The 19,336-nt window shown below is 39.8% G+C and overlaps 1 protein-coding gene across 8 annotated transcripts in view; it reads left to right on the forward strand.

Annotated features, from left to right (window-relative positions):
* itprid2 (ITPR interacting domain containing 2) overlaps positions 1 to 18,995 on the forward strand; it is a 139,427-nt gene extending 120,432 nt beyond the window's left edge. For 7 of the 8 annotated variants that reach the window (XM_052012942.1, XM_052012998.1, XM_052012956.1 and 4 more), the window contains 8 exons: positions 1,623 to 2,855; positions 3,216 to 3,293; positions 5,364 to 5,491; positions 7,446 to 7,596; positions 8,913 to 8,972; positions 10,506 to 10,973; positions 12,689 to 12,801; positions 18,031 to 18,986. In XM_052012942.1, coding sequence (XP_051868902.1) covers positions 1,623 to 2,855; positions 3,216 to 3,293; positions 5,364 to 5,491; positions 7,446 to 7,596; positions 8,913 to 8,972; positions 10,506 to 10,973; positions 12,689 to 12,790 — 2,220 coding nt within the window. In that variant the 3' untranslated portion in view covers positions 12,791 to 12,801; positions 18,031 to 18,986. Of the gene's footprint in view, positions 1 to 1,622; positions 2,856 to 3,215; positions 3,294 to 5,363; positions 5,492 to 7,445; positions 7,597 to 8,912; positions 8,973 to 10,505; positions 10,974 to 12,688; positions 12,802 to 18,030 lie in introns of all 8 variants that reach the window. The other variant, XM_052012973.1, reaches the window with a different exon arrangement.
* Positions 18,996 to 19,336: the final 341 nt, after the last annotated feature.

Below are 19,336 nucleotides of genomic sequence, written 5' to 3' on the forward strand. Positions count from 1 at the left end.
GACCCCTGTGGGATCTCCTAGCAGGTGCTACCAACTCCAATTTCCCCACCTTCCTTCGCCACCATCTGTATATTTCAATGTTATTTTCTTTTGAAATCCCAATGTTTGCTGTATTTTCTTAATACATCTGCAACTATTCAATTAATTGCAATTTAAATCACCTTTTACGAATTGCCAATTGAAATTTAAGGGCCTATAGCAAGCAACATGCCACTGTTGTGGGTTTACAAAATATGTCCTAATCTACAACGTACATCCAGTTTAATTACTCATCTAAATTAGCCTTGCTATGTCAGCAGGTGTCAGATTTCTAATGCATGACTTTTAAGACCATCTTTAATGTCTAATAAATCTGTTCTAACTGCAATTGAAACGTATATCTGTGGATACTGTTGACCTCTTTGGTGACTGAGACCCAGCAGATGCTGTAGGTCATATATTCAAGAACCTTAAAAGCCGAAGAGGAGATGCTTGTATTTGTAAAATAATCAACATTGATTTTTAAATTGGACAGCTGTATTCCCTATTGCGTCCCTTCTGACTCAGATGTTATGTTGATGCACGTCTGGTGTCATATTCAGATTCAGTGGAGCTTGCATTATTCATTCTTCTTGCTACTTTGCACCTAATGTTTTGTTTCTAGGAATCTTGTTCTTTTCAATAGATCAGTTGACATGGTGATATTTCTTATTCTGACTACTTGTCTATTGTTTCTTATACATATTATTTGATGGATAGATATTATTTTGGATTAACCATAAAACAAACTTTTCAGACAACTTGCTGAATTTTTTCAATGCTTTCTGCTCTTCTGTCAGATATTTAAATAGCAAGGTCAAGTCTTGTGCATTAAAATTTCTTTGGCAAAAAACAAATATTTGTAATTTATTTGAGGATCATCTGATCCAATGAAGAGCTACAAGTGTGAGTGAGTGATGACAACTATTGAGGGTGTTTAGCTGATTGAGGAAAGGCATTAAAGCTTACTGTTGAACATCAACTTTGAAGGCTTTTCTTAATTTTAGTCTTTTCTGCATTGCTTGTAACTTATCCAAAGTGAATTTTATTTTGCCCTTTGTGTAGCTTTGGTATAACACTCCTCTCTTTCTAAATGACAGAGGTATGTATGCGATTTTTATTAAATGGATAGCTTAATAACTACTATCTACAAAATTTCTGCAATATCTGTTATAGTAAGGAGACACCCCTGAACCAGTTTTTTTTAAAAAATGGCATTCGGATTTAGCATTTGAAGAACTGTTAATCCTAATAGGGACTAGTTTACCATACAATAATGAAAATATTTTTGTGATTGTAGTTACTGAAATGAGACACTTGTATTGTTTTTATTCTGCCTAATGGTTGAAATATTTAACATCATGTTGTGAAGACTAAATTAACTTGTAGCAACTGAATAGTACATAACTGACTTCTAGAAGTCTGTAATCATTAACAAAATATGTGATTCTTATTTATAATCCTTGCATGTTAAATTTTGATTTTTTGCCTTCTTTTTCCTGAAAAGAAAATATCTAACAGGCTGCAGTCATTTTATTTAAGCTGATTTAATTTTCACCTGAATTATTTGTTTTTCCCCATTTAATCCCTGTGCTCTATTCAAGGGGCCAGATGGTTACCTGCAAGCAATGGGAAGCAGTGCTGACAGCTGTGACAGTGAGACCACAGTCACATCCTTAACTGATGATCTTAAGACTCCTCTGAGTGCTGACCAGAAGTTTTTCACTCCATTTCAAACGCCTGTGAAAGAGATGACTCTGGACCTGAAAGAAACAATTTTAGATTTGAATGTGGAGTTAATTTCTGATACTGCGATTGATTCCCCTGATCAACAAGAAGCAGTGGAGATGGACGGTGAAGCAACTGCTGGCCTGGATGGTTCCATACAGTCAGCTGACCAGACGGCTTTGGGTATTATTGATGGTGAAGGGGAGCTGGACCCAAAAAGTGATGTGAAGTGTGAAAGTGAGGAAGATGTTCCTACATACTCTATGCATCCTGGAACTGGACAAAGACGGAAGAGCATAGACTCTGTCCTCAGTTGGCATCCCAAACCCGATGCTGCTACTTCTGAAAGCATTGACTTTTCCTCTTCCTCATTAGATAAGATTACCACAGTACTCGAGAGAGCAAAAACACAAACCTATTCTGTCTCCATTGCCTCCGGAAGAGCAAGGCGTCCGGTGACCAAAGCAAATGATCGAATCATGAGAGAAGGGGAGAGGGTCTCCAAGAATGATACTCTTGCAAAGCTCAAACGATCTTCTTTTCAAAGGTCCAGCTCCCTTCCATCTAAGCTGCTCAATCCAGTGCGAGTGATATCATCATTAAATGTACAGTTGGCACCAGACAGCAACACACAACACAATTCACCAAGTTTCACCTATAGATATTCTGCTCAGAAGGAAGGGGAATTGCCCTCTGATGATGAAAATGATCAGTCAATGTGTCGATCAATGCTTTTTATTCCAACTGGGATAAAAGAGAAAAGTAGGAAACCGTTCACTTTGAACAAGCAAGATGAAGCACCACAACAAAGGTTGGGTTCACAGACACCACCAGTGGCATCACATTTAACGCGGTCTTGCTGTTCCCTTCATACACTCCCTTCAGATTGGCAAGACCAACCCCTGTGTGGTCATGCGAGAACCAGGAGTATGTGCAGTATTCCCAACTTCGTGGAACCTACCTGTGCATCACCTTTTGGATACATGTATCCTCAGAGACCAATGGCGCACTCTTATCATCACAGTCCAATAAATCCTCCATCTGCTATTGAATCACAGCTCCGCAGAGTCCTTACTGAAATAAGGAGCACGGTGCAGAATCTTTCACGGGTAAAGCATAATTTACTTTCAAGATCTGGGGGAAATAAATTTACTCCACCGGATGAGTCTAAGAGTGAATGCCATTCAGTAGTACTGAGTAGATCATGCACTCCTGGAAAAACAACTTATGGGAAATTAATAATGATTGACAGTTTAATATAGATTTTGTTTTGTAAAAGGAGCTTAAAGGGATCCCACAGTTACATGTCATTGGCATGGTACTGATGTTTAGATCATTTGAAATCTCTTAATTGTGATTGTTGCAGTTTTATTCTTAAATGCTAATCATAAATTTATCTTCAATAGTATCTCTTCACTTTCCCAATAATTTCATTTCCTTGTTAACCAAGTCATTTGTTTGATTTACAGATCCCAATATTTCAGGGCAATGATCTATCATTCCCTTACTATCCATTAGTGAGATCAGGTCTTTTACCTATATATGAAGTAAGTAGTTTTCTAAAACTTAATATTTTCGTATTTGTGGTGTGCAAATTTTTACCTCGGGATCTTTTAGAAGTTTTTCAATTGATGGATGGAAATGACTTATAACAAAGTTGTTTACCGAACTTATTTCATTATTATTTTGCCAGTGTACCATTGGGAAAACTTGCTACATCGGTGCAAGTTCAAATTTTCATCTTAAAGGTGTTTCCAATTGATGCACCTAAAATGAGGAGAAAAGCTAATACTCTTCACATCTCTATGGGAAATTTTTGCTTAAGTGAAGGATCAATAATGATAAATGATTTCAGTTTTGCAGGATATTGATGCAGTAAATCAAACCTTTATTCACTCTATTGTGGAAGTACCATCACCAGGTGCACAAAGACCTGTAGAAATGGACAGTGAATGCACGCCTTGCCAGTAAAGCCTGTATTCCAAGGTTTTTTTTACTCTATCTCGTATATCTAAAACACAAGCTAGATGCAGAGTGAAACACTCTGCTTTACTTTAAAAGCATGTTGTAATATAAAAATCAAAGAGTTATTCCTGACTGCAACAGTGGGAAGTTTTCCAGCTCTTTACACAAACCATGCCTTGGCTTGGCTGAGCAAGATTGCTGTATTACTGGAATTGAGTCCAACAATTCCCTCCTTGGGCTGTGGGTCCAGTCCCTTTAGAAACAGAGGCAACAGACACTCTTGTGGGGTCCTACACGTCAGAGGAGGAGACTTTTGTGCAATGGGGCTGTAATCCATTTGGTTTACTCCCATCTGTGGTGTTTTGGTGGTTGGAGGAGATTATGCCAACAACTTTTGTCCAGCAACATACATCTTTATGATGGACAACTTAAAGAAGGAATCAACATAATTGAAATTTGTTGAGGTTTTATTTGCAATTGTGCAATGGCAGTGGAAAGAGTGAATTTTTAGTTTTATGGATATGATGCCGGTCAAATAGGGTGTGTCATCCTGTTTGATGTTGAGCTTTCTGAGTACTGGAGTTTAGTTCATGCAGGCAAGTGGAGAGTGGTACATCATACTCCTCACTTGTGCATCGTAGATGGTGGAAAGGTTTTGGTGAGTTGGGAGGTGAGTCATTTGTTGCAGAATATCAGTCTCGCCCTGTCTCTTGCATCAGGATTGGTAATGAAGCTGGTGCAGTTAAGTTTTTTGTCAGTGGTGATCCCAGGTTATTGGTGGTGATGGTAGAACCAGGGTAAAGCCATCAGATAACAAGTCCAGATGGTTATTGGAGATGGCCTGGCAATTGTGTGCATAGATGGCATTTCCTGCTTCTCAGGACAGGAATGAATGTTACTCATTTGATGCTGCACATATCATGGACTATTTCATTACCTGAGAAGTTGCAAATGAACTGAATACTGTATGATCTTTGGCAAACACTTTCGCTCCTTATGATGGATGGGAGAAGTTTGATTTTGCTGTTAAATTGATAGTGAAGCCTGTGTCATCTGCAGTTAATTGGTGTTGCAATATGTGTTGTGCTGCGCAGCTGTTAGATTTTTGGAAGTGGTATTTGACCCTCTCACATCATTGAAAGATACTAAATGGTATGAAGTTGCTGAATGTGTACTGTGGATGCAAACTCAGTACAGGAAGTTAGTGCAAGCTGAATATTAAAAGCATCTGTTTAATAGTGGGATAATTATTAAGTATAGTGATCAATCTCTGGCAGATCAAACTATTACAAGTTTTTTAAGACTTCATTCAGAAATGAATAAGACTTCAAAAATATTTTTGTTAAATTTATCTTTTCACTTCTTCCCAGTCTAACGTTGAATTCACCTATTCCAATATATTTGTGTCTAGATCCTTGCCTGTTTATTTCTTACCCTGTAATCCAATTGCCCAGTTTTCCTGGTGCCTGATGAGTTATTTCCCTCTGTTTTGTCAGCTTGCATGTTCAGCAGTTTTGGGACTTGAATGTGCACAGATAAATTTGAGCAATGACAGATGTCATTACATGCTTTGCTACAGAAAAATCTGGTCAGCACAATTTATTTGTCAACTTTCATGAGATTAGATACTAATTTTTTACTAAACTTTTCAGAGCACATATCAAGAGCTGCAGATAATGAGAAGGAATCTGAACTTTTTTAGAACACAGATGATGGACTTGGAATTCATGATGCTGAGGCAGCAAACAATGGTGTATCGGCACTTAACTGATGAGGAGCGGTGAGTTCTGTTGTCCTCAGAATTCATTTTCAATGGAGAAGTGTTACTTTCATCTTTCTTGCACTATGTTCCATAGACATTTATAAAGGATCCATGTGTTTTAGTAAAACCCATATCCAGCAGGTAGACTCTGTGCAAAACTGATGTTTCTACCAAGTTTGAATGTTAACAACTGAAGGATGGAATTGAGAGGGAATATTGAGGCTGGTATTTTACAATCTAGGATTATTTAAAGAAACAGCAAGTTGCATTTCATTGCTCTTCATAAGAGAGGCTATTTGTAAAGTGTGATTGAGAGTCGATTGTACGTTATTTCGTTGCTGTGGATCTATTGAATATAATACTTCCTCCATCAAAAATGAATAATCATTTACTTAAAGGGATCTAATGTTTCTGTGTTGGAAGGATTGCAAATAATTGGCTCAATGGGTTCTGCACAATTTTCTTCAGGTTCCAAGATTCTGTTCTGCATTTATTCTTCAAATGTTTCTGTCTTAAACAAGCATAGAAGTCTCGAGGGGTAGCGCTATTTTAACTCAGTCGTTCATCATAACTTGTGCTGCAAGTCATTTATTTTTCTTTTGTTGCTTCATTCCTTCCTTTCTAATGTCAAAGATCACAGACATCCTGTTGCCTGTAACTTAAGTCTTCATCCCAGTTCCACACTGACTGTCTTCTGCGCTGTTACAATGAGGCCCAAAGCAAGCATGATGAACCGCATCTCATCTTTACACTGGGCATGTTGCAGCCTTCTGGACTCAATTGAATTCTCCAACTTCTGATAACTTGTTTTCTCTTCATTAGAACTGGCCATTTTTTTTTTGCTGCAAGTCATCTGTCTGTGATAAAATGGAAAATAGAACAGTACAGCACAGTACAGGCCCTTTGGCCCATGATGTTGTGCCGACCTATATGAACCTACCCCACAGTCAATCTAACCCTTCCCTCCTATACAGCCCATAACCATTTTTCTTACATCTGTGTGCCTATCTAAGAGTCTTTTAAATGTTCCTAATGTATCAGTCTCTACCACCACCCCTGGCAGTGCGTTCCAGGCACCTACCCCCACTCTCTGTGTGGGGGAAAAAAACAAACAAACCTACCTCTGACATCTCCCCTGAACTTTCCTCCACTCACCTTAAATGGATGTCATCTGGTATTGGCCATTGCCGCCCTGAGAAAAAGGTGGTGGCTGTCCACTCTGTCTATGCCTCTCATAATCTTATACACCTCTATCATTTTGCCTCTCATCCTCCATCACTCCCTAGAGAAAAGCCCTGCGATGTTAGCACAGTTTTCTTCCCCCTCCATCAGCACACCGTGACCTGCTATTTACAATAAATCATACTACAATGTCACCCTCTAAATGCCTCATTAACCAACCTAATCCCCCCAGCCTGGCCTTGGGTTAGGGCCAAGACTCCCTGCTCCTTCTCTGCAATTTAACACAAATCTGCTTTCTCTTTCCCAGTTCTGATGAAGTTTTCCCAGTTCACCTGTTTCCCTTTCCATAGATGTTGCTTGACCTGCTGAGTGTTTCCAGCATTTGCTGTTTTTAATTATGTAATGTATTGTAATCAAAACTGTTTATGTGAGGTGTTTAATTTAGAATTGGTGCTAAATCTGAGTTTGTTCAGATTGTAAAACTTGGCTTTGAATTGTGTGATTTGTCATGGGTCCAAAACCTAGAGCGACGCAGTCTCAGCTGTGCAGCTGTGGGTAAATTGGTACTACTTTTGTCTCTCTGTTAGTACTTAAGAAGAAACACTAGACTGAGTCCCCTGTGTGCCCTCTCAGATAGACGTTGAAATTTGTAACAGATGTTTGTCGCAAATGGACCATTGACCTGTAAGGAGGTGCATCATTACTTCTCTGTGCTAACTCTTTGAAGTGTAAGTTGGTGCATGTTCTGAACGTTCAAACTTGAAAAGGCAGATAATTTCTTCTTTGGTAGGCAAGAGGCTGACCAACTGCAAAACCTTCGGAACTGTGTTCGCATGGAGCTGCAGGAGCTGGAACTCCAGTTGGAGGAACGATCATTCGCTTTGGAGGAGCAGCTCAAAGCCCCAAGCCAGTGCCCTATATTCAGGCCGCCATCTCATGCTGTGAGTTCTGTAGTTCAGTAAACTTCATTGCAGTCATCCTTAGATGTCAGAGTAAAACAAAGGATTCATATTATAAACACACGCACACACTGTTATTATGAAAGGGATGTTTAGGTGAATTTTCTTTCTCCTTGATTTCCTTCAGCCCCTGGTTTAACACCTTTTTAGCTGAGAGAGAGTGTTTGCAGGCACCAGATCGGGACCAATGACATTCGTAAACAAAATTATCCAGAGAATGAACTGGTGGAAAGGATTAACATTCCTACTTTTGATATGGAACTACCAAGGGCAGTTGAGGCTTTTCAGCTTTGGCAGCAACTCTGCTTGGCCGAGATAATTGAAATAACCATGTTGTTTTTGAATTTTTCTCATTACTATTTCTGACAAACATTTGCACTTTGCCAACTATCCCCACCCTCTCCCTTTCCCCCTGCACCATCCTTGCCTGCCCGCTCCCCTCCCCTTGTAGTCCTTGCCCGCCCTCTCTCCAACACTCACCCTGTCCCCACCCCCACTGTCCTCTCTCCTCCCCTGCCCTTTCTCCTCCCCTGCCGTCCTTGCCTGCCCCCTCCATCCACTGCCTTTGCCCGCCCAGAAGGAGTCCCATCAGGTCCATGCTGGGTACTGAAGGATCAATCTCATTCCAGTGGTGCCCTCTGTGGCAAAACAAAATGACATCGTGGACCAATGCATTTGCCACAGGTAGATTGGTGACAGAACAAATCTGACAGCTATATATCCACACAGCCAGCTCAGAGAGTGCCGATGCTGCCAAACAGTTCTTGGTGATGGTGACTGAAGATCCCCACCCTCTCTGCCCTTGCTACTCAGTGCTCCTGAATGTTGTTTAACACAGGGGACCATTGATCCATCAGCTGAGGGAGGGCTCTGGGCTCTAATCAGGAGAAGGATTCCTTGCCGATGTTTGCCTAGTGCCATGACACTTCATGAGGTCTAGAGTCATTTTTGAGGACTGCCAGGATATCTCTCTCCCACCTGAATACATTGTACTGCTCCCTCTGGTGGGTCTGTCTTACCACTGGACAGCACATTACTCATGAATTTTGATGGAATGTCTGGTGTGTTATCCAAGAGGAATGACTCTCCGAGTACAGCTATGTCAGGCTGTTTGCTTGACTAGTCCGTGGGACAGCTGTCCCAAGACAACTGTCCGAGATGCCTGTGCAGAAGACTTTACGAGGAGTCACTTTGCTGTGTCAAAATTTGGTACTGGGTGGTCCATTTGGTTTTACCTTTATTCTGTTCTTTTGGGCAGTCCTCTAAAGTCATCATTTTCTGGTTCTTCTGTATCACAGGAAGCATTCACTAATAATGCAGATGCCATGTCTTCCTCCTCTTTCAATGTAATGGAACCGGTAAGTAAGTTGGATTTTTCTTGAATTGTGATAAATACAAACTCCACTGAAGCACATTACCAGGTGGTGCAGAAACCCTATCTCTTTTATGTGCACTAAATATTAACCCAGACTAAGTTTATTTTTCTACTTTGGTTGGCATCTTATTAACATCTATGGATTTAAAACTTCCTGTGGTCAAACTCCAGTTCTCATTTGCTCCGTCAACTTTATCACATGTATCACTGAATGTTACAATCTTCCATTTGTCCTCAAGATTGCAAGTTCACTCAGTCTCCAGAAAATGATGTCAATTATCGATTCCCAATATCCTTCTATTTCCATTAGTGTTTATTTCAGTTAATCATACATCTGTTAAAAGGGTTTTTAAAGTATGCAGTGCTATCTTGTTAATCAATTATCACTAAATCTTTTTTTTACCCAAATGAAATACAGAGAAGTGCTGAGTTCTATCAATTATTAGTTGTGTTATCAACTCAGCTAGATAAGTACTCGTGGGTAGTGGCATTATATTTTCTTGGTCCTAATGATACATAATCAGTAACAAAAATGACATTTTCAGCCTTCTAGTCAGTGAACGTGAGGGTGATGTATATTTGACTAGCTTCTTTCCAAAGATTTATTGATCAATTGGCTAGCTGCAATTTTTCAACATCGGATATAACTCATGCTAATAAATAAAATGTCTTTATTTAGTTTGGCACAGGATGTGGGACCAATTGGACGGTTCTTTCAAAGACCCAACAAAGTGGATCCAACAGCTTTATTTTGTGCTGGAAGATTATATATTGCTGTGATACTGGTGAAACACTAAGCAGTCATTAATAGGCTTCCGATTTTTAATTGTTGAAATATCATTTTTGACATTGAGATGTTTACTGCAATTAGTAGAGAATGGATTCCTGACATTTTGCAAGGTGTGCAGAATGCAGTGGCTTTTACAATCTTTGAGTTCTGAAATGCTCTTACTTTCAAAAAAAGAACTAAAAAGCGATGAGGGGCTGGAGAACAACAAAAATTGAAGTCACAAAAAGGAAGTTTTAAATGAAATGGAGTAAACCAAATGATTGAAAATTAAAGTATTTTTAAGCTACTGATACCTTGAGGAAAAAAAATCCAACAGAACTCTAAACCAACCTTACAAGTGTAATTCCACTGCACAGCGGGAGGTAGAATCAGTGCTGATATGCATGCAACCTTAACGGTCTAAGTAGATGAAAGTTTTAGTTTATTTATCATAAAGTAATGAATTAAGGATGTAGCTTTAATCATTGCAATTTTAGGGTTGTGGACATACCTTTTAACTAATAAACTAAAGAGCATTTCTCATTTTAGAAGTTTTAAGGATTTTCCATTTACTCGCATTAAACTATATATCTGGTTGCCTGGTATTATGGCACACATTGAACAAAATAAAAATAAAACTGCATTGAGTAGGCTTGTTTTGCTTGTCGACAAGAAGAATATTTCAGCAATATATTGTTTTCAGTACAACTTGTTGATTGAGCTGTTTTGACCTTGGTTAAAATTCAGGTGTCTGAGCTTTTGAGGGAGCAGTCGTATCTCCGATCTGCACTGGGCTTCTCCGAACAAGTGGGTGAAGAATATGACTACCCACACTCCTACTATGTCCCCTGCACTAACATGGAGTCAGCTTCCCGCTCTTCAAGCCCAGGCCGGATGTCTAGATGTTCAGCACCAGGTTCTATAAGTCATGGTCCTTCAAGCACTACTGCACCACATGGGAAACCAGTGAACCAAGCTACCTCAACACCACTTCAGAGCAGACAAGTGTATCGCTCTTCAGTTCTACTGACTCCCTCACCACCAGCACGAGCTGCCCAGGGGGAGCCATTTACAGAAAATAGATCATCATCAGGAATTGTGGACCAAAACCCAATAAGCCAGACATCTGAACCAACTGGAGCTGCAGCCTCTCCATCTAAAGGAGCAAGAAGCCATATCGTAGAGCATCCAGAATTCCACAATGTTCTCCAAGAGGTTAGTGATCATTTATAAGAAGGCTTACTGGATCACAAGACTCCCTGAAATTGGTAGAGATGCCACTCATTGTGAATAATTATATTATAGATTGCTCAAAGCATTGCACAGAGGGCATCAAGGCTGTGCAGCATTTGGGTCAAACAGGATTAACACATGAAAAACATTATGATGCTGGAGGAACTCAGCAGGCAAGGCAGCATCCGTGGAGAAAAGCAGGTGGTCAACGTTTCGGGTCAGGACCCTTCTTCAGGATGGGTCCTTAAGAAGGGTCCTGACCTGAAATATTGACTGCCTGCCTTTCTCCACGGACTGTTGCCTTGCCTGCTGAGTTCCTCCAGCATCATGGTGTTTTTCATCTAGATTCCAGCATCTGCAGTCCTTTGTTTCTCTAGGATTAACACGTTATCTCTCTGAGGTGGTTTTACTTGCAAAGGCTCCATTGCTGCTCAGGAATGAGATTTTGACAGGGTGATTTTTATTTTTGCTTTTTCATAAAATGTGAAAATTTTTCAAAATTATTTTCTTGGAATCAGTTTTACTTTCAAGTGAAACATTTGCTATCTTGTTTGTTCTGCTTGACTTAAGAGTGTGAGCACAGGTAAAGAATCAGTATTAAAGAGCCAAAGCATAACAATGGCACAAATGGTTGGAGCTGGAGCTGATACCCTGAGCTTGGGGGCAGGTCACAGGCACTGAATTGGGCAGACTGAGAGGGCAGAAGCTTGAGAAATATCTATTGTTTTTCTTCTGGTCTCAACAGATTCCATAAGTAATTAAAAAAAATACTCACTCTGTTTTTGTAAATAATGCTTTGAATGTGAGAAAGTTAGACAATCTAACAGATGACTGTTTCCTTGACAAGGTTTTTCATGTTTTATTTCTACATCACCTTTAGCTGATGGGTTTGTCCTGTTTTGTAGACTGACCTTCTTGAACTTTACCTTTTCTCTGGCATTCACTGTATCATATCCTTCTATAAGGTGCTCCTTCCCTTCTGATGTTTAGCTAACAATCTCCTTTCTCATTGTTCCCTTCTTCATATTGCTTCCAGCTCCTAAATGTGACTTGAGGTTGGACAGAGCTGGATACAAATTCCGAGTTATTGGAATTGAATTTTGGAAGCAATGTACTCCACGGCATTGTTACATTGATATTTCTACAATTCTCAACCATTAATAACAAAAGGACAGCAGTTACATTTGCAAATCAAGGTGACTTGTGACTGAGGAGAACCCAGCCGGGGTGGCTTCAATGGATGTTGCTATTTAAATATGTCAGCTATTACATTTCACATTTACTTCTTATTTGAAAAATTAAAATGACTTTGTTAGTTGATTTAATACTAGCTAATTTGAGGACTATTAACAGTCCAGGACTGAGCTGGTAGGATATCTATTTCAGGTGGATTTTCTTATTATTTTCTGAGCCAAATACAGAGCTTTGTGATTAAGTGCAGTTCACTTAAGTGCTGTGCATTCCAGTACTAAACTTGCACAATGACGGTGAGGCTAATGAAGAATGGTTAATGAAGAATGCTGCCCTCCTAGCAGCTGTCCAAAGGACAATGCTACCAGATCCTTTGGAACAGCTATCTAATGTCTAGTGATGCCTATTATCTGGAGGAAAATGGAGGGACTTAGGGAATGTTATAGCTTTATGTGAATTGAGTAGGATACCGAACCACTGATGGAATTTCTTTTTGTCCCCACCAGATAAAGGAATCAATTGTTGGAGAAATAAAGCGAGAAATTATGGGTGGACTTCTAGCTGCGATATCACCAGCTGGTAAAGATGTTGGGCATAAAGAAGAGTAGATGTGGCTACAGTGAGTAACCAGCACTAATAACAAAGTTTTGTTGAAAGATTTTGGAAATGTGATGTAAAAATACAAGCTTTTGGAAATACTCTGCTGGTCATTTGGCATCTGGAGGAGTTTTTTTTCATTCATTTAAAAAATTAAAAATCTTAAACCCAAATAATTTAAGATAATTAAATTAAATAATACTTCCCTTGTTCCTTTGCAGGTGTACGTAGTAACATTTTGAGTTGACACTCTATACATATGTAGATTTGAAATTAAGTATTTGAAGAAAGGGACCATAGGAAATATTTAATTGACATTACATTATTTGAGCTTAGTTAAAGGTTTCAACTTTTTCAGCATTATTATTTTTCCTTAGATCTTTTAACCATTTCTAATATCTTTAATTTGTTTGATCTTAATGTATTTTGAATGTTGGGGGAAGTCAGCTTTATTCAAAGTTTTTGGTAGTCTTCAGAGCCAGTTGCGCTGATCAAGTGCCTTAACCAGCCATCATGGATTTTTTTCTGACCTGTTTCATGGGCAAGTTTTGTTCTGGTTACTTCAACCCATAATGATGCAGCATTTTTGCAGGCAAGTATATTTGCTGCTGCAGAGGGCCTTATTGAGGATTATGCTGCTATTTAATATGAAATGATGCCATGAGATGCATTAAAAGTAGGAAAAATAAAACAATGGAGAATATTTTTTAACTGGTGAGAGATTGAAAGGTGTTGGCATTCAGAGGAACCTCTGCGGCCTCGCATGTGAATCACTGAAAGTTGATGTGCAGGTACAGCAGCCAATTGGAAGATCAAATTGTGTGTTGGCCTTTTTCACAGAAGATTTGATTCCAAGAGTAAAGACATCTTATTGCAGTCCTGTAGACCCCTGGTAAGACTACTTGAAATATTGTGTACAGGTTTGGTCTCCCTACATAAGGAAGAGTATACCTGTGCTAGAGGAAGAGCAATGAAGATCCTTTAGGTTGATTTCCAGACTGGCAGGTTTGTTGTATGAGAGAAGATTAAGCAGACTGGGCCTATGAGATGTGATCTAATTGACACATACTAAATTCTTATGGGTTGGACATCGTGGGTACAGGGGAAATGTTTCCCCTGGTTGGGGTGTCTGTAACCAGGAGGGCTGCAGTCTCAAAATAAGGATTCAGCCATTCAGAACAAATCAGAAGAAGTTCTTCACCCAAAGGATAGAGAATCTTTGGAATTCCCTTTCAAGAGAGCTGTGCCAGCTCAGTTGCTGAATATATTCAGAGAAAGATGGATGGGTTTTTAGATATTAAGAGACTCAAGGTATATGGGGTTAGTCCAGGATAGTGGTGCTGAGGTAAAAAGTTAGCCACAATTTTATTGAATGTTGGACAGGCTGAATGGGCAACTCTTCTATTTTCTTACTTTCTTCTAAGTGTAGAATTATTGCATAGGTTAACGGTAAGCAGCAGTGGTTTGTACTGGCAGAAAGTTTGCATCCATAATACATTGTCATGGAGTTGAGGTCAAACAGCACAGAAACAGGCCCACCATGTCATTTTAAAGGAAAGATTTTAAAACATTTATTTTTAAAATGTTTATTTTAAAACAATACAAAAAGATTAAATTACTTTTTAATGTTTTAACTTATTTTTGCTATTTTAATGTAAATATACTGTATTAGAATAGTTTTTAAATATAACTGTCAGAGCCATTTAGAAATAGCTTCACAGCCTTTGCAGAAAGAGAGCTGTCAAATGATGTGAGGCCTCTTCAAGATAGAGCCTCAGCATTACATGCCCCCAGAGCTCTACCTTGTGGGACACTTCTCAGGATGAGTATGGAGAGCTCCTTTGGCGTCCCACAACTAGAGAAACTAAGTCTGGGAATGTGGTTACTATAGGCAGCATAATCCAGCCTCCAGGAATGCTACTTGATCCATTGAGTCACAGTTATACAGCAAGGAAATGGGCCCTTTGGCCTGACTCGTCAATACCGATCAAGTTGCCTACCTGAGCTAGTCCCTTTTGCCTGCATTTGACCCGTATCCCTCTAAACCTTTCCTATCCATGTAGCTGTTTGCTCAGCAATCATTTTGGTGTTTCTGTATTTTTTGTTTCTCTACCACAGAAAGCTGTTGACATCAAATCATTAAATATATTCAAGAGAGGGGTAGGTACTGCTCTTAAGGCAAGAGGGATCAAGGGATATGGGCAGAAATCATCAGGAGCAAAGTACTAAATGATATTGAATGGTGTAGCAGACTTAAAGCACTCTGACCTATTCATGTTCCTATTTTCTGCTTCCGTGTTTTTATTTTGGATTTGCAGCATTTGTACTTTTTGAGGGGAGTTAGAAAATTAGTGTGGAGCATACTAATGTGCTAGGGCATTCTGAGATAAAGGAGGAGGTATTGTTGGGTTTCTTAAAGAGCATTAAGGTGGGTAAGGCCCCAGGGCCTGATGGGATATACCCCAGGTTATTGAGAGAGGCAGGAGATGAAATTGCTGGGGCCTTGACCAATATTTCCATGTCCTCTCTAGCCATAGGCGAGGTCCCAGAGGACTGGCAAGTGGCTAACATTGTTTCATTATTCAAGAAGGGAAACGGGGATAACCCTGGTAACTATAGACTGGTGAGTCTCACGTCAGTGGTAGGGAAGTTACTAGAGAGGACTCTTAGGGATAGGATTCATGAGCATTTGGAAAAGCATAGCCTAATTAGCCTTTGTGCAGGGCAAGTCATGCCTTACTAACTTGATTGAGTTTTTTGACGAGGTGATAAGGGTGATTGATGAAGGCAGAGCTGTGGATGTCCTCTACGTGGATCTTAGTAAAGCGTTTGACAAGGTCCCTCATGGGAGGCTCACCCAGAAGATTAAGATGCATGGGATCCACAGTGCATTGGCCGTTTGGATTCAGACCTGGCTTGTCTGGAGAAGACAAAGGGTAGTGGTCAATGGGACTTATTCTAGCTGGAGGTCTGTGACTAGTGATGTATATAAATGACCTGGATGGAAATGTAGATGGGTGGGTTCGTAAGTTTGCAGATGATACGAAGATTGGTGGTGTTGTGGATAACGTAGAAGACTGGCAAAGGATACAGCAGGATATAGATCAGTTGCAGATATGGGTGGAGAAATGGCAAATGTTCAGCCCAGCCAAATGTGAAGTGTTGTACGTTGTACCTTGGGAGATCAAATGTAAAGAGACAGTACACTGTTAATGGCAAGACTCTTAACAGTGTTGATGAGCAGAGGGATCTTGGGGTCCTTGAACTATGGACTTGGACCCCAACATCCAAGTTGGGATCCAAGTTCATAGTTGATAGGGTGGTAAGGAAGGCATGTAGCAAACTTGCCTTCATTAGTCAAGGCATTGAGTTCAAAAGTCAGGAAGTTATGCTGCAGCTTTATTAAACTCTAGTTAGGCCGCATCTGGAGTATTGCATTCAATTTTGGTCGCTCAATTATGGGAAGGATTCCAAGGCTTTGGAGAGGGTGCAGAAATGGTTTACCAAGATACCGCCTGGATTAGAGGACATGTGCTATGAGGATAGGTTGGATAAACTTGGGTTGTTCTCTCTGGAGCAGTGGAGGCTGATGGGAAATTTTTATTAATGACTTGGATGAGGGGGTAGAAGGGTGGGTTGGCAAGTTTGCAGATGACACAAAGGTTGGTGGTGTTGTGGATAGTGTAGAGGATTGTCGAAGATTGCAGAGGGACATTGATAGGATGCAGAACTGGGCTGAGAAGTGGCAGATGGAGTTCAATCCAGAGAAGTGTGAGGTGGTATACTTTGGAAGGACAAACTCCAAGGCAGAGTACAAAGTTAATGGCAGGATTCTTGGTAGTGTGGAGGAGCAGAGGGATCTGGGGGTCCATATCCACAGATCGCTGAAAGTTGCCTCACAGGTGGATAGGGTAGTTAAGAAAGCTTATGGGGTGTTAGCTTTCATAAGTCGAGGGATGGAGTTTAAGAGCTGCAAGGTAATGATGCAGCTCTATAAAACTCTGGTTAGACCACACTTAGAGTACTGTGTCCAGTTCTGGTCGCCTCATTATAGGAAGGATGTGGAAGCATTGGAAAGGGTGTGGAGGAGATTTACCAGGATGCTGCCTGGTTTAGAGAGTATGCATTATGAGGAGAGACTAGGGTTTTACTCTTTGGAGAGAAGGAGGATGAGAGGAGACATGATAGAGGTGTACAAAATATTAAGAGGAATAGATAGAGTGGACAGCCAGTGCCTCTTTCCCAGGGCACCAATGCTCAATACAAGAGGGCATGGCTTTAAAGTACTGGGTGGGAAGTTCAAGGGAGATATCAGAAGAAGGTTTTTTTTTACCCAAAGAGAGGTTGGGGCATGGAATGTGCTGCCTGGGGCAGTGGTGGAGGCAGGTACATTGGTCAAATTCAAGAGGTTACTAGATAAGCATATGGAGGAATTTAAAATAGAGGGATATGTGGGAGGAAGGGGTTAGATAGTCTTAGGCGAGGTTTAAAGGTCGGCACAACATTGTGGGCCAAAGGGCCTGTATTGTGCTGTACTGTTCTATGTTCTATGTAAATTTGATAGAGGTTTATAAGATTATGAGAGGCATAGATAGAGTAGACAGCCAGTATCTTTTCCCCAGGGTTGAAATGTCTAATACCAGAGGGCATTCATTTAAGGTAAGTTCAAAGGAGATGTGCGGGGCAAGTTTTTTTTCCACATAGAAAGTGGTCGGTGCCTGGAATGCGCTGCCTGGGGTGGTGGTGGAGGAGGCAAATATGATAGAGGTATTCAAGAAGCTCTTAGATAGGCACACAAATGTGAGGGAAATGGTAGGATATGGACATTGTGTAGGCAGAAGGGATTAGTTTAGTTGGGCATTTGATAACTAATGTAATTGGTTCGGCACAACATTGTGGGCCGAAGGGCCTGTTCCTGTGCTGCACTGTTCTAGGTTCCGATGCTGTACCGTGATATGATAAATGACAAACGATGGAGCAGGCTCAAAGAGTCAGAAGGTCATCTCCTGCTCCTAGTTATGTTTCTACTTGTTGACACTGTTGCCCGTTACATAGGTTAAGATATTGGATACATGGATACAGGTCATTGAAAGTCAACAGCCTTAGAAATGAGATATTGGATCCAAATTTGTAATTAGTCATGAACTGTACTACTGGTAGTCAACTCATTAAAATAAAATATTCCTGATTATAATCCATGTGATTTTCAGTTTGAATTTAAAATATTTTCATTTTTTCTTGATATTTTCAGGGAAGAATTGCTTGGTTTCTGAAGAGTTTATTCTCGGCACAACAAAATTAATTTCTTCACTTGGTTTACTGGCTCCTAACCACCTATACTGGTGGAAGTTGCCTTTCAAATGCATTCCGCTTGGATATCCAGAGCTTCAGGAGGCATTGTTAATTCAGAGATGGGTTGCCTTTTATCTAGTGAACATTCACAACACCTCCTCGTGAATGTACTTTGTATGTTGATTAATTGCTTCATGTAACTTAGTGTTTTCAAAGTAAATAACACATCTACTAGTCAGACATAGTATGTAAAACTTAAATTTGTTGTACTGTTTGTTGGTGGCCTGCTGTTGGGGAATTAACACATTATGTGGTCAGGTTAAAACTTGAAATTCCACTTTTACTTAGTTACTTTACTTAAGTTGGTTACGTGTGCTGTAACACTTTCATGGATGTTTATTTAACATTTCTTCTTGAAGCACTGACCTCTATGAGGTACTTCCTGTGCAATAACCGTATCACATGGCAAACTTGAAAAAACTAATGAATCGTTACTACTGTTTATAATCATAACACTTAATACCTGTGAAATATTCAGTCTACTACATGTTAAGAAGAAAAAAGTCTTATGTCATTAGGTCTTTACAAAAAAAAGTGAGAATTTAAAGGATGAAAAAGCATCTATCTGAATGCCACAAACTGGTTTAGAGGTGGTCTTACACTGTATTTTATATGTATTTAATGCAATTGATAATTTTGAATTTATTTGATAATTTTGAATAGGATGCAGTCATGGGTCGGGATTCAAAAGTACTTACGTGCCTAAAGCTTTTCTCTAAAGTTGTACTTGATATATATATGATACATATTTACTAAAATGGTTCTTCTATTATGGATTGTATGCTGAAGAAAATTGTATAATAGTTTAACTTGGGATGCATGTGGAATATATTGAAATCACTAATAAATATTTATTTTAACTATAAAAGGCTGTTTCTGGATGTGAGGTTTTTTTAAAGTGTTTATTATTTCTAGGCACATGGCTTATGTGAGGACCACACTTAAGGAGGGAGGGATGTCAGCGAGATATGATTCAGATGGAATGTATTCTGCTGCTATCATTGCTGTTGCATCTTCGTTTTCTCTAAGGACCAAACAAGTGTGAACTAGTGATTGTGTATAACAAGAGATCATCATTCAATGATACTTCTGTTGTCAAGCAACCTCCACCAACATTCTGGTTGTCATTACTGAACAGAAACTCAGTGAACCCAGCCATATAGGTACAGCTGATGTGGTGCTTTGCTACAGCGAGTGACTCGCTC

The sequence above is a fragment of the Pristis pectinata genome, chromosome 1 (assembly GCF_009764475.1).
Source record: "Pristis pectinata isolate sPriPec2 chromosome 1, sPriPec2.1.pri, whole genome shotgun sequence".
Lineage (NCBI taxonomy): Eukaryota > Metazoa > Chordata > Chondrichthyes > Rhinopristiformes > Pristidae > Pristis > Pristis pectinata.